Source organism: Megalops cyprinoides, chromosome 5 (assembly GCF_013368585.1).
Source record: "Megalops cyprinoides isolate fMegCyp1 chromosome 5, fMegCyp1.pri, whole genome shotgun sequence".
In the NCBI taxonomy this organism is placed as follows: Eukaryota; Metazoa; Chordata; class Actinopteri; order Elopiformes; family Megalopidae; genus Megalops; species Megalops cyprinoides.
In genome coordinates this window covers 34,753,057-34,775,166 of record NC_050587.1, presented here as the reverse complement: position 1 = coordinate 34,775,166, position 22,110 = coordinate 34,753,057, and the positions used below count along the sequence as shown (strand labels likewise).

The 22,110-nt window shown below is 46.0% G+C and overlaps 2 protein-coding genes across 2 annotated transcripts; one reads left to right on the top strand and one right to left on the bottom strand.

Annotated features, from left to right (window-relative positions):
• Positions 1-1,572: 1,572 nt before the first annotated feature.
• Positions 1,573-9,475, bottom strand: wu:fi75a02. The gene is made up of 7 exons (XM_036529980.1): positions 9,160-9,475; positions 5,946-8,199; positions 5,369-5,425; positions 4,435-4,672; positions 2,681-2,814; positions 2,495-2,566; positions 1,573-1,924 (listed from the first exon to the last, which is right to left on the bottom strand). The coding sequence occupies exons 1-7, from the start codon at positions 9,473-9,475 to the stop codon at positions 1,660-1,662; spliced, it is 3,336 nt and encodes a 1,111-aa protein (XP_036385873.1). The 3' UTR covers positions 1,573-1,659.
• A 6,204-nt stretch (positions 9,476-15,679) lies between these two features.
• LOC118778080 (vesicle-associated membrane protein 5-like) lies at positions 15,680-19,969 on the top strand. The gene is made up of 3 exons (XM_036529416.1): positions 15,680-15,943; positions 17,913-18,053; positions 18,463-19,969. Exons 1-3 carry the CDS (start codon positions 15,941-15,943, stop codon positions 18,652-18,654), a joined length of 336 nt encoding a protein of 111 aa, XP_036385309.1. The 5' UTR covers positions 15,680-15,940; the 3' UTR covers positions 18,655-19,969.
• The last annotated feature ends 2,141 nt before the right edge of the window (positions 19,970-22,110 follow it).

Here is a 22,110-nt window from a genome sequence, read left to right as displayed (position 1 = left end):
TGGCAAATGCTAATCTCCTCACTCCTACGTGAAAACTACTTTGGCATGTGGAAGATACAGAGGCCCACCTCTGACAGTCAGCAGAGTGTCTAAGCTGCAGAAAGCGAGAGAGAGAGGGGAAAAAAGTGCGGCCCCTGCTGGTGAACAGAGGGAATTGCTACAGAGCTGCCAGCCAAAATCCACGCACAAATTGACACGTTGCATATTTCACATGTTCAAAGCTGAGGAATGAGAGGGCAGGGTGGGGAAACAAAGCACCACAAAAGCAAAAAAACCAATCCACAGGAAGGAACCCCATATTTTCAAAATCACTGAGACATCAGACTTCTATCCAAACAGGATAGGTCCCTTCCAGGAGACACGCTTTCACAGGGTCCAGAAGAGAAATTGGGAATTCTTTGGGTTCAGGGATCGAGATCTTCATTGATGAAGCCTGGAATTTTACCGGGCTTCATTAAATTCCTGACCACGGGGCCATCGCTCAAGTACAAAAACGGGGAAAGTGCACGCAGAACTCGAGGGAAACCTACAGCGCCACATTTTCGTAAAACGCAATCTACCGTGGCATGGGTTGCATCAGAAACTCAGAAACACAACAGGAAAAGGAAAATGGAGACACAGGCCCTCAAAAACATCATTTCCCTGTCGCCCCTAGTTTCTTAAATACTGCAAAATATAACTCCTCTACCCGCCCTCCTAATCTACCCTGCACCCATTCTCTATAACACTTCACAACCCTAACTACTCGATTAAGTCTCCTTATTCACCACAGCCAAAGGGTCCTTGAGAAGTGCGCTAGCCTGATGAGGATGTAAAGAGCATGTGCCAGAGAGGCTGTAAAAATAAAAAAAGGGGGCAGTGCTTGTGACCAAGCCCCTCCCATCCTTGTGCAAAGCCTTATGCCATAGGTCAGGCATAATCAGCCCGTTCCTTGTGTCCGTCCTAGCCTTGTGTGGCACTGGGAACGTCCAGCACGTCCAGCAGTTTTTCGGAGCGCAGTTACGACAGGAGATGAATCCATGTCCCTTCGCACAAAGACGGCGCTTACAGAGGACGTCCGAAACGAGCAGCAGGAGAGCAGAGGCAGGCTTGGTCCGGTTCGGCACGGGTCTCGGCCGGCTGTCTGAGGTCACTCGGGGCTGACAAGCACGCATCGGGCTCGGAGGTTTTGGTATAAGGTATCCCATTCTAAAAATAGGTGTGGGGCGTGAGGTAAGAGAAGGAAAGTGCTCAGGTTTGTGACTCGTCTTTGATGTGCTTGTCTCGTCTACTGGGGAGGGTGCGTGTCAAACAGATCGTTATGTACACGTGTGTAAGTGCACAAGTGTGTGTGTGTACATACTCTGTATGTAATACGCGGTGAGCGTTAAGAGTTCCACATTCTCAGTTTTCACAGATAAATTACAGCAATCTGTCTCTGTTTCTGACACTCACATGTTGCTCTTATGTTAAACTCAAACACACACACACGCACACACCTCTCAGTTTAATCTGATACTATCACCCAATTTCCTAATGTCTCAGACATTCCACTAAATTTAAAGTTTGGCAAGTAAAACCCCTTGTGGTCAAGGTGGGAAAACTGAGAATGTACAACACGCATGTGCGTGCGCACACACGCGCGCGTTTTTATTCTGTGTGTGACCCTACGTGTCCGGCTCAGTCCTCCAGGCCCTGGCGGGTGAAGAAGTCCTCCAGCTCGCTCAGCCTCTCGATCAGCATGATGTCGAGGTCGGCGTCGTCGGGGCGGCCCCTCCGGCCGCGCCCGCGGGGGCCCCGCAGCACCCCCAGATTGGGCCGGGGCCGGCGCTTGCGGGGCAGCGTGAAGTCGGGGAAGTCCAGCACGCGCTTCCTCTTCTGCTGCCCGATGCACACCAGGGCGCCGTTCTTCTCCTTCGGCTCCTCAAAAATGGTCTCCAGGCTCCTGGGGATAGGGGAGGGGCTACGTCACACAAAAAGCCACGCCCACTGGAGAGGGCACTGAAGAGGCAACCGCAGATAGATTTTAGCACCTAGACATTACCAGCTTCTGTGGCCTGCGTTGTGTTCTAAAAACCAACTGACTTGGGAGGAGATAACTTGCCTACTAATGAAAAAGCACATTCAAACCCATTCTGTCAGTGATAGTTTATATAATTCCAGAGTTGCATCTGTCAGTGGTCGGAATACTGAATAAAGTAACGAATGTGTACATTTAAGGCATTTTAACAAAATATTGTAGCAAGAAAAATAAGAACATCGCTGACAGCTTTGCTTAAATATGAGTGCATGTCTGTACTTGTCTCCTTTTCTGAGGAGCAGCAATATTATGGATGCCTAACATCCAAACCTTGCACTGGGTCTTCATTTAATAACTGGGGAATTTGAAGGTTCACAACAAGCATTTTCTCATTTCCTGCTATTTACTTTGGTCTTCATGCTCTGGTCTGCCCTGCAGTACAGTGAAGAGGTACAGCATTACAGATGTGTGCTGACGCTTCAGGAGAGAACCAACCTGTTGGGAGTGGGTGAGCGGTAATTTTTGTTTGTATAAATCTCCTCCAGACTGAATTCCTTTTTCTTCAGTCTAGAGGAAGGAGACGCAGAACGAGAGAGAAATGAGATCAATTCTGACAGACGTAAGCATTGGTGAGGACATCTCAAAAGGGAGAGGGGTGGAGGGGCGGCACCCCCAGTTCACCTCTTTGGTTTGGGGAGTCCCATGGGTGTGAGGTTGTTGTCTGGTTTGGGGACCGTCTTTCGGATACGGATTTGGGACACCCTCTTGGACCGCTGGCCTGGCTGAGCCCCGACACCCTTGTCATACAGACCCCCCTACAAAAAGGAGAGAACCACATTGTGAATCACAGGACTGCCACCAGAAGCATGTGATGTGTTGTTTCTTTTAGAGAACCACTGACAGCAGGTGTGCAATTCTATTACAGCAAAACATGCAAAACATCGGAGCGACTCGAAACTGGTTGAGCAGGCCTGTGTATGCACTGTTCCTGATCCTGGGGACAAATGCATACGTGCCTTATGTCATTATGTTAGCTCAGAAGAACCAACATTTGCCCTACAATATTATGTTAAGGACACCCTTCTGTTGATCCCATCACACATTCTTAGGCCAACAAATGATCACTTTTTGATCATGTAATGAACTGGTAGCATTCAGTGGTCTCTGTAACTAGGAAATCCACTTTGTTCTGATTCTGTGCAAGCTGCATCCACGAAAAACAAAAAGGCAGCCAACTTTGCTTTTTGGCTGGTGAATGGGTGGGTGAGGGTGTTCATTTCGTTGTGTTGCACCTTTCTGAATTTTACTTTGGGGCTGCACCACTAAGCATGTCGGTTCGTTTGTGTGCTGCAGCACCTGAACCTGGTGGACAGCCCCCAACTATTGTGATTGGACGAGAGCGAGAGGGGTCTGTGTTCCAGTGCTACCTGACTGAGGGGGGGGGGGGGGGGTGCACTTACCTGTAAGGGGACAGCTGTACAGTGACTACCTCTACACTCCTGTCCTTACTTTGGCCAGTGACCCCAAGGGAACAGATTTCTCACACAGGTGAGGACACTGAACTCCCACGTCCTTTTACACAGCCTGGCTTTAAGTCCCATAGGATCTATCCCACTATGCAAACTATCCAATCCAATCCAATCTCCTATCCTTCACACCTTCCTGATTGTTAGCAGGAAGACAACCATTATCCCTGCTTTAATGGAACATCTCTGTCTGGTGTTTAACTGACCTCACTGGATTTGCAATCACAATAAAAACCCAGGGGCAAAGCACACTATTGTGCTTTACTTTGTCATGGTTTCGCTATCCTGTTTTCAGCAGATATTTACACCAGCATGTATACATATATGTATATACATATACACACATATATACAGTACCAGTCAAAAGTCTGGACACAGCTGATTCAGATAATAGGAAACATGCATTCATGTTGATCTACAGACTTATGATTAAATGCTATTTCTTAGACAAATATAAATAATGATTGATGCCTATGTATGAATTTCTTTCCAAAAAAATCTTATTTAATTTTTTTTGGCTATTTTGAAGAATATAAGACAGCTTTGATTTGTTTAACACTTTTTGGTCACTATATAATTCCAATTGCAGTATTTCATGGTTTTGATGTCTTTAGTATTATTCTAAAATGTGGAAAATAAAGGAAAACCCTTTTATAAGTGGGGGGGGGCATTGTAGCACAGTGGTTAAGGAGCAGGACTTGGAACCAAAAGGTTGCTGGTTTGATTGCTGCCGTTACCTTGGGCAAGCTACTTAACCCACAATTGCCTCAGTAAATATCCATCTGAATAAATGGATAACATTGTAAAAATAATCCGTGACAGATGTAAGTCGCTCGGGATAAGAGTGTCCGCTAAATGGCAACAATGTAACGTAATGTAATGTAATGTGTGTCCAGTTCTGGGGCTCACCTCTCGCCCCGCCGTGCGCCCGTGCAGGCCGGGGTACTTCACGTTGGCGTGACCCAGAGCGAAGCTGGGTGCCGGCTCGCTGGGAAGGCAGTCCAGCCGCAGCGACTTGGGGCTCGGGGCGTGGCGCTGGGGCGGGTCCAGGGCGGCTTTCTGACGTACCCGCTCCGGGGGGAGCCTGGGCTTGGAGACGCGCCGCGCGGAGGGGCGGGCCGGGACCCTGTCAAGGGCTCTGACTGGACTGTTCACAGAGATGGATCGCACTCAGAATCTTAAAGCTTTCTCTACAGGAGAACAGGCCGTACACCACAGACGTGCACCTATCAACCTCCACTAATGGTAGTCAAAACATTACCCTGGACTGCATTCTTGTACAGTACCTCGGATTTCATTAAAAGATTTTAATGTGAGCAAATTAAAGACTAATTAACTCCCTTGATCTTTAGTCAACCCAGGGTCTTGCACAGCTCTCTTCTTGGACCTATGCATTTTTTATTACATATGCTTCCTCCTGGAGACATTACGCTTCGACAGTATTGGTTTATATAAAAAAATTTTACTGTACTGCTAAACCTGATGAAAATGCAGATGAAGCTATTTAACGATATGTAAAAACATACACTAGTTTGTTTTCCAGCCACTTTGGCAGTTCCCCTCACTGACACAAAACCTCCAGTTCCAGATTTACACATTTCTACCCAGATCAGCACTGCCCTGTATCAAGAAGCTGCTTATTTCCATAATAATTTTCAAGTACTCATCACTCTTACTATGTGGGAAAACTAACCCACTGAATGGGTTTGACATTATGGGTCCATGTGCAAGTTCGGCTCAGCGGTTTTTTCCCTAGGTGAGTGTCATTAGGTGGGATATAACCGCACTGCTGCCCCACCCCGGGACAGCTCATGCCAAAGTGCCCCCTGAGGGTTCTGCTCACCTCGTTACAGGAGATGTCCCGTTTTGAGATGCTTCCTGGCTGGACCGCCGTGCGTAGCTATAGATTAAAAAAAAAAAAAAAAAAAAAAGACAGGAGTCAGAGCAGAAGCATGTGGATTCCACCCTGAAGTAGAATAGTGGCTAGCAGCTAGCAATGCACCCTATGTACAGCGAGTTTCCCCTAAAGGTGTCTTTCCAATTTATTTGCAGGAAATGCATGAACGCATTCATACAGCTATATCAAAATCCTGTCCTAGCACAAAAAAAAAACACTGGGGCCCCAGAGACAGATTTACAGTAGTTTGTCAGTACTGGCACCAAAAAACCTCATCTGAAACTCAACACAGACCTAACACTCAATACCTGAAAATCCACACCTGCAATATGCAGCTACACATCAAATTTTTAATTCCATTTCAAACAGCCAAAAATGTGGTCATATTACCAAAAACATAACACAACATATGCCTATGTAAACATATGTAAGAGCGTACTGTAGTGTGATATGACCAGTGGCAACATATAACTATGTAACTATATAAATATGGCACTAGCACACCTAACATGAGGACACTCACCTATGGTCGTTGTCAAGGCCGGGAGGGGCAGTGTGGTCGGCGAGGGGCGGTAGAGGTGGGTACTTGTCCCGGGACCTAAGAATCCCCCTGAGGAAGCAGTCCAGAGTGGAGGGGGACAGCTTTGGGAGACGGAGGGGGCCTCTGTGCTGGGCTAGGAGGCGGAAGAAGCTGGGTGAGGTGAGGGTGAGTACGGTTTGGAGCCCAGCCTTGGAGAAGCTGCCCTGTCTGAGGATGGAGAGGGGAAAGGGGACTGGGGGTGCGGTGGCGCGGAAGAGCCGGGACAGGGATGGGGGCAGGGCAGCCTTGGAGACCAGGAGCTGGTGCAAGGGGGTGCTCCGTGAGGGCTGGGTCGGCGGGTCGAGCTCCAAGGGTGAGAGGGGGAGGAGGGGGGTGCCGAGGGCCACCAGGGGCTTCCACTGCTGGGACTTCCCATCGTCCAGTCCAGGAAGTCTCTCTGTTTGCGCCTGATTGCCCTCCTTCAGCTGAGGGGACAGAGGGGAGGGGAGGGGTTTCCCCCAGTGCTGTTTGAGCTTGGAGGTGAAGGAGGGGGAGAAGTTGCCTAGGCTGCAGTGCGCACTCCGGCCAGTAGAGGGCGGTGACATCTGATTAGAGGCTTGGCCGAGGGGCATCATACGACTGGCTGTCTCTGACAGCTGCAGGAGCAGAGAGTTGCTCTCGCAGGGGTGGGGCTGGAGAGACTTGGAGCAGCCGTTCCGGGGAGTGGGCTGTTTGGAAAGGGGTGGCGTGCCACCCGAGACCCAGCTCAACGGGGGGCCGGAGGAGTGAAATGGCAGCAGCAGGGTGTCGGCCCCTCTCCCTGTCGCCCGTGTGTCCACGCACACGGACACCAGAGGGGGGGATAAAGTGCATTCCTGAAGGGGGGAGAGAGCCGTCCCAGTCGTTCCACAGTGCTGGGTCTTCAGCTGGGTGTAGGACACAGGGGACAGAGGCTGGCTGGCCTGCTTACCCGAATCTTGAAGCCTCAGGCTGAGAGTGTCCCCAGACTGCCTCTCCTGTCCCCCGAATGATGTTCCACCCCTCCGCTCGGCTCCCTCACCGCGCCCCTGGCTGTCCTCAGCAATTCGGCTGCTTCCAATGGGCTGACCGGCACAGAACCGTGGTCCTTCCAACCTGCGTGTCCACGCAGATGACGAACCGTCCCCAGAACCATCGGCGGATCCAGGCAGCACCTTAACTCGCCCCCTACTCTTCTTTTTCTTCTTCTTCTTGCCCTCTTCCTCCTCTTCGTCGCTGCTGGAGGCCACCGAGCGGTTCTCCCGCCACTTCGGTTCGGTCCTGTCCGCTCTCTTCCAGGTCATCCAGCCAAAGCCTGGGACCCCGGTGCTCTGGGACTCCGCCATGAGCGCGGCAGTGAGCGAGGGGCAAGATCGGGTTTTCTCTGCCCTGTAGGGCCTGGACGGGCTGGAGTCCCGGGTCTGCCGGTCTCCGCCCAGCCCCAGGGGTAGAGGAAGCGTCGCTTGGCGTGACTGGTCAGGCCTCCCCGGCCACAGCGATCCTCTGTCCCCAGCTCTTACGGAATGTGGTGAGAGCGGCAGGTTTTCGGGGGGCCTCGTTTTGGAAGCATCTCCAACTGAAAACGCACCCAGGGGGGCATCTTTTCTGGGACTCCTCACCTCACCCGGGAGCGATGTGGGGGCGAGCGGGCGACCCAGAGACTCAGCACCATCAGAAGGCACCTGGAGTTCTGCAGCGAAGTGTAAACTCTGAGCGTGTGGACGTGGCTGCTCCACCCAGGTCCCCGGGTGAGCCCCAGAGGCCCTGTTCTCTCGCCCGTCCCAGGATGGCGCCAATGGCGGGACCGAGGGCGGGTCCTGCTGGTCGTCGCTGTCCGTGATCCCGATCCCGGAATTCAGGACCCAGGCCACGGCGTCCCTGCTCTCCTCGATCTCCAGCTCCACGTCCAGGTCTTCAAAGTCCGACACGGGGGAATAGTTCCCTGGTAGGCATCCCTCCGACTGGCCCGTAGGGGGCGCCTTCTTCGGTAAGGGCGGCGAGCTTATCAGCCCCGCCCTGCTGCTCGGCTTGCTTGCCCCCTGCAAGGCTGCAGCTTCGCCCTTCTGGACTGTAGATTGGCTGGCTGGTGCCGCCATCGTCATCTGCCAGGGGCACCCTCGAACGCTCCCTTCGACTGGACCAGTTTCCACAGCAACCGTGCTGCTGCAGGGATGTGGTCTCGGTGACAATGACAGCTTGGCAGTCTTCTCTTTGCCTTCCCACACACCTGCATCCGTGCCTAAAGCAAGACAAGCAGTTGTTTCTTCCAAACGTGTCACAACAACATTTGAAAATGAATTTAAAGCAGTTTCATTAATTGTGCATGAGAGCTAAACTGGTACCACTGACAAAGATTAATACAATTGTTTTAAATTCTTTTCTCCTTTTTGCAACCCTCTTCTGTAATCGCCAACAGCACATTCCGCTCGGCCACTGCAATGCCCTCTGCAGTTGTGCTGGAGCACTGAAGCAAGACAAACCCAGCCATCACACACAGCCACCAGCTATTTCACAAGTCACAGAGGGCACCGTAGTGAAGCGGGCACCAACTGGAGGATAGGCACAACTCCACTGACTGACTCACTCCAGCAACTCACAGGTACCTGACGAACTGGAGGGTGTCTGAGAGTGGTAAGATGGTGAATCCCTGGCTGTCCCACCCACCCCTCTCCCTGATAGAATGATGCCAATGTATTTACTGTAATTTTAGTTTATACAGAATTTTAATGACATGAAATAATAATTTGTTTCGTGCTAACTGTAATGCAGAGAGAAAATTCTGTAGACATTTATAAATACATCTAACGTATTCTAAAAATCTAATGAACACGTATTACTCATAGTGACAGTCTCCAGGTGAACGTTTTCCACATGCATTTACACTGCTGATAACCGCAAACAATGCTGCTGATGAACATTTTTGTTGAATTTGGAAAGAAAAACCTTATCAGTGGAGTGTGTGGTTCCCATCTTCCAACCTAGGTGTAAGTACAATCAGACGTGCCACATCACTAATCTGAGTATTAATGTACAAACGAGAGTTCAAATTTTACTGCCTTTATTTCGTAGTGACAGTACATGACTCGCACAACTGGCGAACAGCGTTTTGAAGCACTGTCATACTGAGCCCACTCCCTTGCCCTAATTACCGCCCCCTCCACCCCACCCTCATCACCAAACACCCCCCCCCCAGCCTCACCTTGGCTACGTGCAGGTGAGAGGTCGCGACCCGTGCAGCTGGTGGGCAGGCCCCTGCACAGCCGCTCCAGCTGCCCGTTCAGCTGGGCCAATCCGCTGCTGTGGGCAGAGCTCTGCTGGCACAGGTGCTCCACCCTCCGCTCCACCACCTCCAGCCTCTGGCAGAGCTCTCCCAGTGTCCCCGCCAGCAGCCGCTTCATCTCCGCCTGGTGGGCCGCCAGGAAGCGCTCCAGCGAGCCCAGCTGCTCCCCCATAGGGCCAGCGGGGGGCGCTGGAGAGCGTGCCAGAGGGGGGTCCCACGACAGGCCTCTGAGCATGCTCCCTAAGACACAAGTAAGGAGTGGGGCAGGAAAAAAAACGTCACGAGAAGTTCGGCTTATGTGTGGATATTCTGACAATTTGTACCTCCGATACATCCTACTCCATCCACACGGGAGACCCTCACCATTCATGGAGATTTGCAATTCATGGTTTGTAACAGGGTTCTCTTATCCTGAGCAGAAGAGTGCTGTGCCAGTGGAGGCTTTTTTTTTATCTTATCTTACATGGTACATGCCTTCATGGCATTGACATGAACATACATATGAATTACCTGTTTATTGCAATATTGCTTTTTTTAATAATACACACATTGGCTGTTCTTTGTTGTCCCCTTCATGATTTTTTTTATTATTATTGGTACAGTCTGTGGATGTCTCCATTTGTGACATGCCTAGAAGATATCCCTCGGAAATAACAAGGGTTTCCTGTACTGCAAAATATCTCCAATAAGCACAATAAAATTTTGTCTTACAAAAACAACAATGAAATTCGCACAACCAAAATGTCTCACACATATCTGTTCAATATTTTGCACACTTTGACACTGCACCTTAATTGAATATGCACATGATCTACAGCACTGTTAAGATTCAAGTGAAAAACGCTCCTCTGAAAAGAGCAGCTGTTATCAATGCTTATCTAAACTGCAAAGGATTACGGAAGCAGATCACTGCAGCAAACCACTCACAATTAAAAATTTATTCCAACAAGTGCCAAACAAATAACTTTGTCGTTTTTAACACTCGTCCAACCAGTAATTTACTGAATCCTGTGTTCAGGGTATGTACCAGTTCACAAAGTCTTCCAGTTTTAGTTGTCCTTTGCATGTTTTGTCTGACTGGTGTTAACAAACTGTATCGAGGAACAGTAATACGCCCAAGCTACCTCCACCGGCCTACACTGACTGGCTGGGTGAGAATGCCTGGTTATATTTGGAACATGGTATCCATAACTGAAGCCACTCCATCGGTTACATCACACTATGCTGTACTGCATAACATGACATCATCAAAACCTAGTGTACAAACACTTCTTGACACTACTGTCCAATCAGACGGTCTTTCACATTACCTTCTTTGACAGCATCGACCTGAGACCTGCTTTTGATTCCATGTCTGTGTGCACCCAAGACCTGGGGGGGAGAAACCCACAGCATGAGTACTGAGCAACATACATTGAAACCTCAACAGCATAATCATCAGTGGGGCAACAGTGTAGCGTAGTGGTTAAGGAGCAGGACTTGCAACCAAAAGGTTGCTGGTTTGATTCCCTGCTGGGGCACTGCTGCTGTATCCTTGGGCAAACTACTTAGTACCCACAATTACTTCAGTAAAGTTGTACTGAAACCTGTATAAATGGTTAACATTGTAAAACAAAACTGTGACCGATATAAGTTCACTCTAGATAAGAGCGTCTGCTAAATACCAATAATGTAATCATAACATCAAAACGATGATGTAGGTTAATAAAACAAACCACAGAACATGACATACTTGAGATTCAGGTCCCTCTCTGTCCGTCTGTCCTGCTGTTCCTCGCGGGTCCGTGTGTCCAGAGGTGAGGCAGGCACCGCTGGAGCTGAGCCCAGATTCCCAGACGCCCTCCCTCGGGTTGCCCGCAGCCTGCCTCTGCCCACCGTCCCCCTCGGGCCGCCCGCCGCCACCACCTCCCTGTCCGGGCTCCTCCCCCTGCTGCCCGGCCCCCACTTTCCTCTGGTCCCTGCAGGGGGCAACCCCCCTGGGTGAGCGCTCCTGGTAGAGCAGGGGGAGGGGGCACGGGCCCGGCGCCTGGAGGGGCATCTGCTGGCCCCCTCTCAGATCGGCCGGAACAGTGGACAACATCCTCACCAGGCCTGGGACAGAGAGACGATGAGGAAGTGAGCGAGGGGAAATTTGCATTCATCGCTGTCTGATGGAAATAATCCAGAATTACCCTGCGTGTGTGATCGCTATTGTCCCAAATACTGCTTTCTTATGCATGCAACGGATAATGCCTTATAATGTGCTAAAAGACGAGGAAGCTGAATTCTCCTAACAGACTGGCTAATGATAGATCGGAACGTTAACATGTTGAAATAGGACCCAGTTACTTACTACAAGCTGTAGATTACTCACTGCGTTGTATAGAGATTTTTACTAATTGTATACTGAGATGCCACTCCACAAACATCTATATTAATTTGCTTATATTAATCTTAAAAGGAGCAGAAGATGAAGTATACAGAGGCTACAACCTCTGAGGGGTTTCCATCACCTCACTGGCCAGTTTTTCTTACGGAAAGGCTGGTAATCCAAGACAATTTGAAGATGTGGCACTACATTTTTTTTTGTTTAAACCACAGATAAATAAGGGTTTCTAACCTAAAATCCAAAATGCATAGAACTCAATGTACTTTTTGGGAGGGCCTCTGAGTGACACTGTGGTGATTCCCTGTTGCCCTGACAAACAGCACAGGAGTTTAGTGAATCGCTGTAGTTAGACAAACTTCCTTTCCCAATGAGTCCTCCGTTCTCCGATCCTAAGGATACCATAACCCCTGCCTCTGCCTTCCGTGACACTAACGTGATCTTGCCACAACCATCTGTACTCTGAAAGCCCCAAGGTTGTTAATCCTACCATTTCGAGCTTCCTTTCCAATCGTAAGTCTGCGGTTACTGAGTTCACGCTCCTGACATCTCATGATAAAATTTATATGGTCATTTTCCCTCACCCTAAAACTGTTTCTGTCCTAATGGTAGTAATGGCAAGAGCAACTGACCACGCTTTAGCTGGTCTGGACGCCAAAGATTATCACGTAATTCTTCAAAGGCAACCAATGGAAAAGTGACGGGACACTGCCCGATGGTCTTACTCTGTCGCTACAGCTAACGTTCAGTACATTTAGTCCTACCTTTTAGTCCAAAAAGGGCTCCATGTGATGGATTCGTCTTAACTATACTACGGCTAAAAGAACATTATCTACAGTTTTAAGGTTTTAACAAGAATATCCATACCGAAAACATATTAACAAACCTGCCACGATCGATACAATACTCTGAATAACCGCAATGACATCACGGTCGAATGCAGCGATAAATACCAGACGAGAAACGAAGTAAATTTGCTTGGCTGGACATGGCAAAAAAAAAAAAACAAGTTCGTGACCCTTTAACGCTGATCTACATACTGTAATATCAATCAACTTTGTAATTAGCTAGCTTCGTTAATACCGCTTAAGTCAAACTGCAAAATGACTGACGAGACCAACCACTTTCCCTGTGTTCATTTTTAGATGCACATATTACAACTGGAATTACAAAAACTGAATGTATGATTGAACACGTGTAATTTAACGAATGATGATACCATGTATGCAACTTTTGTTTGTTGTTATTAAGTAATGAGAAAGGTAAGCAAATACCAACTTCATGACGACAGATGACATTCTATATAATTTCTGTAGTGCCCGATTATTTACTCAAAACCCCTACCTTCTGTCCGGGGGGATCAAAGATCAATTAATATAGTCCAAACCAAAGGTGTTTCTGTAAATTTTGTTTTGGGGATTCATATCTACACTGCAATACAAAAATGAATGGGTTGTAAAACATTTTACACACAAAATCAGAGTAATTCTACGGATTAAGAAAACGGCAACTCACGTTACCCATTTTGCTCATCGGCTAATCGCAAATCGCACAACGACTCGTGCTAGCTGTCTGTCAAACACTGGACTAAAAATACGAGGAAACTGGCACTACTGTGCTTATATCATTTTTTCGTACAAGTTACCATCTGTGGGAGTTCTTCCTCTCTATTCAGATCGACCAATGAAGCTAACCACATCATCGATGCTGCCCACAAACTAGGAACTATATTAGCTAACGTTAGCTAGCTAGCAAGGTTCACCACCATAACGTTAGATGGCAAGCCACACTGTCCAACGCATCGGCAAGATGCTACAAGTTTGCCAACTTAACCAAAGCATTTGTTTATGTAATTAGACATAAGCTGCGAGGAGATGAGAGGACGTACACATCACTGAGCCGCTGCTGCTGTAAACCTACCATCTCTCTGGCTCGGTAGCGGGCGAACTAGCCAGCTAGCTACCAAGCATGCAAGCTCGCTTACCACCTCCCAAATAATCGACGTCGAAGGGCCCCCACATTCCTCAGTTAATATACTGTTGCATTTACACCAGTGAAAAAGAGCACGAATGTCCGGCTAGTTACCTCGATTCCGTGCCCGGTGGTGCGCCGTACTCTCTCTTCTCGGACTCTGCCTCTCGGGATCAAATCGTCCCTTCAAATCTCCACGGCTTTCAGCTTCATCCCGTTGTCCCGTTGTTGGATGAGATTTCCTCGGACGTGAGAGAGCCGCTTCCGGCGCGCATAGGCACAAGGGAGGAGTTTTGCCCTGACCTACATCTGATAGGCAGATCTCCCTGTCAGCCAAGTTGAAAGAATTAGAATGCACTTATTGTATTCGCGTCAATATATCTATCGTTTGGGTTGGGAATCCCTTGCACTTGCAGTAAAAAAAGCGCTCGGGACAGTCAACCGCTAACTTATATATTATCTTGCTAGTGTGATAATATTGTAAATAGGTACTGGTATGCATTTAATAATAAGAAAATTTACAGATTAGTGTCGACTAAAATATTACCTCTTTCTTTCACCGTCGTAGTAAGCCAGCCAAAAGGCACTTTCTATTGGTGGCCAGAGTAGGGGGGAGTGCAACGCTATAGGCATAAACGCGAAAGAACATCGCTTTGCATTATGGGATAGAAACACCATCGATATGGAAATAATTAACTTTGGTGCCTGGATCCGATCCAGTTTGCATGTTTAGGTCTTCCAATCTGGTATTCTGAATAGAATGTTCGCAGATAAAAACTTTTGCCTCGGAACCAATTACTGAGTGAATGCACTTTCTTTCATAGCTGTATAGGTACAATTCTGTGTAGGATAGGCGCCCGTCTTGCTTATGTCGACCATGACTTAAACAGATGTTTAATGAAGAAAAGCTATAGTTATGGCAGCTAGCAAAAGAGACTGGTCTCTGCACACAAGATTTTTCAATGTACGAGGTACACAACTGCCGCCATACTTTAGTCCTCCTCTGAGTCGTACAACCAACCACTGAACACTTTTTTAGGTCCAGCTGGGTGGAGGCGTCTGCTAAATGGCTATATGTAAATATACCTGACATACCAGGAACTTTCAAACAGATGTGTTCAACCAACGCTGAACAGAGGGAAACCATTACTCATTATCCACCCGAATTCTAGCATGCAAACTATTGTTCTGCGCATGCGACTTTGCACGATTAGTGTAACGCCTAAAGTGCTTTCAACGACCGTCATTTCAGAAACAAGCATGACAAATTGTATCAATTCTAACTGTTCATGTAAATATTCTCGTGTAGAATAAAATATAGACTGTACCTATTGGGTTTGTAACAACAGGGTTTTGTACTTTTGTTTTAATTGGAGGTCAGAAATAACTGCATTGGGTCTGTCAACACCTCTACTTTTCTAATATACCAGTATAATCAATGAATATTGGCAGAAATATCCTCCACAAACCATGCATTAAGTCAAACCCGTCAACAGTCCACTAGAGGGTGCGCAACATACATTGCAGCGTAGTCTGCCTACCCCGACCGGCAGGTACAGTATACATAATACAAGCTACAAACCATAAACGAATCCTGAGCTTAGTATCGTGATGAAACTTAACAAGCAGGGTAGTCAATTAAGGCTAGTGACTAGAGAGCAGGCTGTATCATTAAATGAGTTTATTTAAGAAATAATTAAACTTTACAGTACATGAGCACACGACACATTGCAATACACAATCAAAGGGCAAATAAAGTCGCGTGACAGATCATTACATGAGTTGATGAGACTTGATCACGGTGATTCTCTATATCATACCGTACCGCTCTCTGTGTGTGTTTTCACTCGAACTATTCAAATAAACGTTTGTAAGTCTTATGTTTGTAAGAAATCCTCACCAAAAATAATAACCAAAAAAACCCATTTTCTGTCAAAAATGGAGAAGAAAAGCTAGTTATGAGGGTACAGTATAGTTGCATGCTCTAATGAGATGATATGTCGCCTCCTTCTCTACCCTACGGGCAGAGGAGGTAATTTGATATGTCAGAAGCTATGGTCATACGTCATGCCTACGGACAACCCACGGTACTTACCTGAGACATTGGCATGCAGCTCAAAGGGAAAGGGAGAAAACAGAGCGGCCCGTCGATTAAGGCAAGACAGAAAGAAAGGGGGAGAGAGAGAGAGAGAGAATTAAGTGGTAAAGTGAAAGTGCCAACAGCGTACTTTGTATTCTGAACATCGGACCTTCAGCAGACCTAAGCGACCGTTTCTACAACCGACGCTTTCACGGCGAACAGTAAGAGCGCAGTGAATTCGGTATCATTCTCTGAAGGACGTTAAACACACATCCCGAGAAAACATGGTAAGTTGATATAGACCACAGAAAAATCGCTGTATTTACTTGACTGCTGTCAAATGTTTGAATCGCGACCACGATGCGAGGTGTGTATTTCAAACGCAAATCTGATTGTTGCGTCCTTTCCAGGACTTCACGGTACTTTCCCTTTCGTGATGTCTTATACAGATGTTTTGCAATGATTGTGTGCTTGTTGATGTCTTCTCATTGAAGTATATTCGACTTTAGATATTTAGAGTCATATAATGTGGCCATTATATGGTGACAGCGAGCAAAGAGTCAATCCATGCATGGCCATGAGTTTATATATTTTTGTTGTACTTATGTAATGAAAATGAGTCTGAATATTATATTATGTACAGATACATTACATCTTTCGTTACAAATTGCACACTGGTTCGAAGTCTTGTGTAGAAAGTAACAATGTTGGCAAGAGGCCAAGTTTGAACCGGTAGATTGTGAGGGCATACACCGTCATACACTGTGCCATTTTAAAGTAATGTGCAATGTCCGCCCCTGTGGCGACCTGGTAAGCACAGGTCACTATTAGGACCTGGCGCGGGTTCGGATTTACCGTAGCCGAGTTTTGTTTACGCAAGGAGACAGCAATAATGCTAACAATCACGAAGGGAGGGGAGGGACATCTACCTGAAATGGCAGGTACAGTCACGACGGTAGGAGATAGAAATAGAACAAGAGGAGGAAACAGAAAGGAAAACCATCTCTGAATCAGAGAAGTGTTTATAAGAAATGATTACCCTTAAATTGTGTAAACTTTACATGACAGAGCTACAGTATTTTGTTACCATTGCGAAATAATAATAAGACCTAGCAACTACTTTTCCTTACTTCTGTTGAAAAAATGCTTGCTTGATTTTATGAGTTCTGTTATTGAGCTAAAGAAAATGAACAATATTAATACCGAAGTACTGAAGTGTCTGAGACTACTTGTCTGCAAAACTTGTTTGTCTGGCTTGTACCAAACCATTATTAGAGTGAGGTATGCGTTCTCTTTTTCCCAGACATGTCCTCTTTTTGGGATCTAAAAAATGTGTCCCAACAAGAGGACATGTCTGGGAAAAAGAGGACGTATGGTCACCCTACCATTATTCATTTTATCCTAGACCCCTGAAATCCTTTCTTCTGAAATGACTCACCTCTTGGTCTTTAGGCAGAGGGTCAAGAGCACCACAAACCCCAACAGGAGTGAAAGAAAAAAAAAAACATATTCTAACCCCGTACAAACACCTCACTATCTATCAGCACTATTTTTTACTTGGACTCGTGTTAACAGGAGCACATTTTCAGGTTGTTTTTACACTACACCTGAGTGTCACCAAGGTGAAGAATGGATTGCTGTTTACGGATGTATGTGCCCCTTGTTGAGGGGGCAACAATGACAGTGTGACCTCACTGTCTCCCATAGCAGCAACATCCATGTTCCAAAGACAGATTCTAGGATATTTACAGTAAACAACCGGACTGAATCCAGCCTAACTTCCAGTTTATAGGGAAGGAAGTGAAGATGTGGGACAGCCAATTACATGTTTCTTATTACTTATTATGTTTCTTGACACTCAAAGATGAATGTGTGCTCTCTCATGTCATATTTCCTTTTCTCATTGTAATTTATGTAATTTATGTTCAGTAACTCAAGCTGGTGTATGTTCTAGACCTTTTTGCTCAGAGTATAACCCCCCATCCCCCCGAACCTGTGACCTTTGGTGTGCAAGCTCACCAAACTACACTGCCACCTACTGACCAGTACTGATTTGCACTGTACACTATGCACTCCGGTTGACCTGTTACCTGGTTTCCGGTCATGACCTGTCAGGTTTTTTTAATGGAAATTTCATCTCAGCAGTTTTTTTTCACTCCCTGGCATCATACAGTACTGGAGTTAACCCTACCTGACCTGCAGCCTCTCTCTGCCTCTTTCATTTTGGACGGCTAACCATGACTGTTCACATCACAGAGTGGGGATGGCCGTCTGGAGCAGATGCAGAAGGAGGTGGATGAGGTGAAGGTCATCATGAAGGAAAACTTTGAAAAAGTAGATGAGCGGCGAGAACACCTTAAGGACCTCGACACCAGAAGTGAACTTCTGCGGCAGCAGGTAAGCCTGGGCTGAGGTACTGTAAAACTAGCAAGATACCACACTTTTAGAAAGCCTTCTTTTAGAAACTTTTCTTCCTCTAGGGCATCAGTGAAATGAGTATGTATGACAGCTGGTACAGTTGATGGTTATGCGTGAGTGTGTAATTGTGTTTGGGGGGATCAGTTATGTCCTTTGAATATGTAGACACACTTAATTCCACAGGAAACTCTGTGGAATTGAAATAATAAAATTAAGAAGAGGTAAGCTGCATTAAAATCAGGTGAAATATGTGCATGCATATGAGGCCAGCTCACCAATTGGATGGTTCGTGATTTTTCTATTTTGACAAATGAAAAAAAGAAACATAACACACAAACTTGCTTTCTGTTTTTGCCCTGCTGTTAATTTTCTTTGATTGTATCCCCAGAGCATGAAATTCTCTAAGACTGCAGTGAAGGTGAAGCAGAAGAAACGCTCGTCTAACAATAGGATGAAGGTCCTGCTTGTTGGAGGGCTGGTAGGGCTGGTGTTGCTGGTGATCATCATAGCCGTGCTGGCTAGCTCATATAAGACAGACGACTCCAATGCTGAGCAAACTGTGAAGGCCGGTGGACCATAGCACTGCCAGAGAGCGAGGGAGAGACAAAGACAGAGCAATGGGGCAGAAATAGGTGAAAGGACTGGAGACAAGGAGGATCCTCTTCATCTGTTAGTGGTAGGAAAGATGATAATGCAGGGGGAAGGGACAAGGTGTTGGTGAGGTTTATTCTGACCTCCTAAATGCTGCTGAGTCTTTGATTTTCTTAGCCAGACAGAGCTCTTCACACAAGTCTTCAATAGGAGGATATCATAGGATAAGATGGTACAGCATACGTGAAGCACATACCTGTTATTTACGCAACTGCAAAAGCTGGCAGTCAGACATGGTGCCCAACAGGCTCTAACAGGCAAGATAAATCAGGCATGTTTGAGCCACATGGCACCTGCTCTACATTACGTGCAACTGCATGTTTGATCGTTTTTCCGTGGTTTTTATTTCCCTGAATATGGATCAAACATAAAGCTGGCTTCAAACAGTGCTACTTGTTGTGCCCCAAAATGTAAAAAATGGTAAAGGGTTCTGTTATCTTTAAAGTGGAATGGGGACTGAAAGCTTAGTCTCTGTTGTATGATCTTATCTTAATCTTACCAGAGAAAACAAAACCGAAATTATTTTCAGCTTAAATATGTTCTGAACTGAAACTGACGTAATGTGGAGTAGTACCGTGCAGATATATTTACATGTGTGGGTTTTTATTTTTCGGGAATAATTGGCAAACATCTATCATTCCATTTATCTGCACATAAGTGTGTGTGTGTGTGTGTGTGTCTGTCTGTCTAAAAACAAGCATAGTATGGGTTTCTATCAATCAGGATTTCACAAAGGAAAGACAAAACCTAAGCAGTACTCAGTTTTGAATTGTCTCTTTAAAAGTTATCATCTTGGGACGTGAAACCCTACCATTGGTTGACAGCCTCTTTGTAGTATGTCCGATGCATGTGGAAATAGCAACTGTGATGAGAAGGGGGATGGGGCCACAGTAGAGATCTGTGATGAATAAACAGTGCCAGCTGGTCTGAAACGAAACCAGGAAACACAGGAATACAAGAAACTGTGTTTGTCGGAAAAGTATAATACATCGTACCAGTGCCAACTAGCCTGAAACAAAACAAAGAAACGGGAAAATACAACAAACTGTGGTTTTGTGCAAGAAACCCTGCTTCCAATGAAAACTGTTGTGAGGGAATGTACAAGGAAGGGGTGTGTGGTGATCTGTGGTGTATTTATCCTTCCTGTTCTCAACTGTGATGTAAACAGTTGTACCTTTTCCATTGTGTTGTTGCTTTTCCTTGATTAAAATATCATCATACTTGTTTTCTTATTTTTCTGCTGTTACGAGAGTTTTTGTCTGTTTTTTTTTCTGTATTTTTGTGTGAGGTTGAATAATAGAGCATACATTTTTTTATGAGAAAGCACTAAAATGAGTCATGTGTTCTTTTATGTAACATCAACAATAAAAACAACAGCTATGCAATTTAATATTAGACTTGGTATAATTATTGTAAAGTTACAGTAAAATTTGTTGCCATATGTAGCTAATGTGATCTGGTCTGTAGGGGACACATTCTCAGGAAATTTCTGTCTCCATCAAACGCTCACCACAATCCCTTATCTTCTCTTCAATGGCATGACTATGATCATAACATTCACACAAGAGTGGGGAAAAAATGGAAAAACAAATTCCAATGGTGGCACCAAGCTGGTCTCATTCTGGTCGTCAGTTGAAATATTAAAACGCACCTTGTTCTCATGGGAAATACAGGGAGTGTATTATATTGGCTTAACGCCATACAAAATATTGGTTTAGATTTTAGTTTCATTTTTGCAAGTTGGTCTGTCTGTGGATCCAGTCTAGCAGCATCACAAGGTTGTCACCCCTCACTATGCTCCTCTATGTTAGTGGTTAACATAGCACAAAACTGTGGTGCTCGTAGTGCTTCCCACTGCTCTGTAATGTTTCTCTTACCTCATCATGCACTAAGACAAAAGCTGAAACCTTCCAGTACATTTGCTGAGCAGAAACAACTGAACTAGCTTTCAGTTCTATTCAGTTTTTACATGTTATTCTGTGTTTTCAGCTGGGTACTTACTGAGCCAATTCACGTTGAGTACCTTGCCGAAAAGTACAACAGCAGTGGCCCATCTTAAATTTGAACCAGGAAATTTTCATTGCAAGCTGTACGCCTCACCACCACGCCACAGTGCTGCAAGCTCTCTTTCCCCCACAGTTAATTTAGGGGATATTGCATGTTTGGAAATTCGTTGAACAAGATAAGAACCCTGGCTTTGCGGTTATCTAGCTAAACATGTTCTTACGCAAACATGCGCTTTACGGTACTTTCCATGCTTCGGCTGTAGACACGCGTTGCCAGGAAATAAGTAGAACAAGTCTAGTGGGATGACCTAGCCAAGTCACAGTCCAATCACAATGGCCAAATTTCCTTGTGTTTGAGCAACTCCCTACTCTTGCTCAACAGCACGTGTGATTGACAGGATATTAACCAATCACATACCTTTCACTGAACACAAGCATAGAGTTGCAATGACCAAGGCTGGAGGTGCCTTAACAAATTATGTCAGCAGGTAAAGCTAGTTTTGAAGCTGTTTTCTGGCTAAACAGCTTAAAATTAAGGTAATATAGGGAATTCTAACAAATTGGGGGAAATCAAGCCAAAACCTGTGTGTGTATTTGTTTGTGTATGTGTGTGTAAATGCGTGAGAGTGAATGTGAGTGTTAATGTGATTGAGAGTGTGTGTGAGACAAGGGGGGCACTAATACACAGTGGGTAAATTGGTCAGCAAAACTCTCCGGAGTGATGTCAGGAAGACCTCCTGACTGATAATTTCACGAGACGACATTTACCACAGTGGGTAAAACTGCTTTGAGGTCCAGAGAAAAAAGTCCCAGTGGAAATTGGGCTATTTTAACCACCTTTAGGCTCCTCTAGGGGGCAGTGGTCAGACACTGTGTTAATTGCAAGCAGGAAACAATTTGGTCTAAAATAATGCAGGCATGATTACTGTAATTTGATTGCCAGTTCAAAACCACGATCCCAAGTTTGCAATGTGACTTGGAGGTGGAGATTACTTGGGTCACAGCTGCTCATTGACAACAGGATCAGCCTGTGAACATGTACAACTTGCTGCAGCTGGCCCGTAATATAATTCCTCGTTTATATGATAATATCTGTCACTGAAACAAAATCCAGTGTTTAATGGTCAGGGGTTTTGAGTCATAGTACTGCCCTCTTGCTTGCCCTTTGCCTTTCTTTTATTGCAACCTGTTTCCAGCCGCACATGAGAAGAGTTCAACAGAAATATCACTCATTTAAATCGACTCTGTTGAAAAAGCTTTGGTTCTTCTGTTCCCATTATGTGTGTTTCAGCAAAGGCAGTTTTATACAAATTGACAAAAAACTAAATTCCTAAACTACACCGTTATAGACACAATCCAGAAGCGGTACTCGACAGTAG

What these genes read in the sequence shown, in the direction of transcription:
- wu:fi75a02 (XM_036529980.1), bottom strand. Translation starts at nt 9,475, where the DNA reads ATGCTCAGAGGCCTGTCGTGGGACCCCCCTCTGGCACGCTCTCCAGCG. An exon ending in GGCCTTGACAACGACCATAG is followed by an intron (nt 5,426 to 5,945) that starts GTGAGTGTCCTC and finishes TTTAATCTATAG; the next exon opens with CTACGCACGGCGGTCCAGCC. An exon ending in GGACTCCCCAAACCAAAGAG is followed by an intron (nt 2,567 to 2,680) that starts GTGAACTGGGGG and finishes TCCTTCCTCTAG; the next exon opens with ACTGAAGAAAAAGGAATTCA.
- LOC118778080 (XM_036529416.1), top strand. An exon ending in GTGAACTTCTGCGGCAGCAG is followed by an intron (nt 18,054 to 18,462) that starts GTAAGCCTGGGC and finishes TTGTATCCCCAG; the next exon opens with AGCATGAAATTCTCTAAGAC.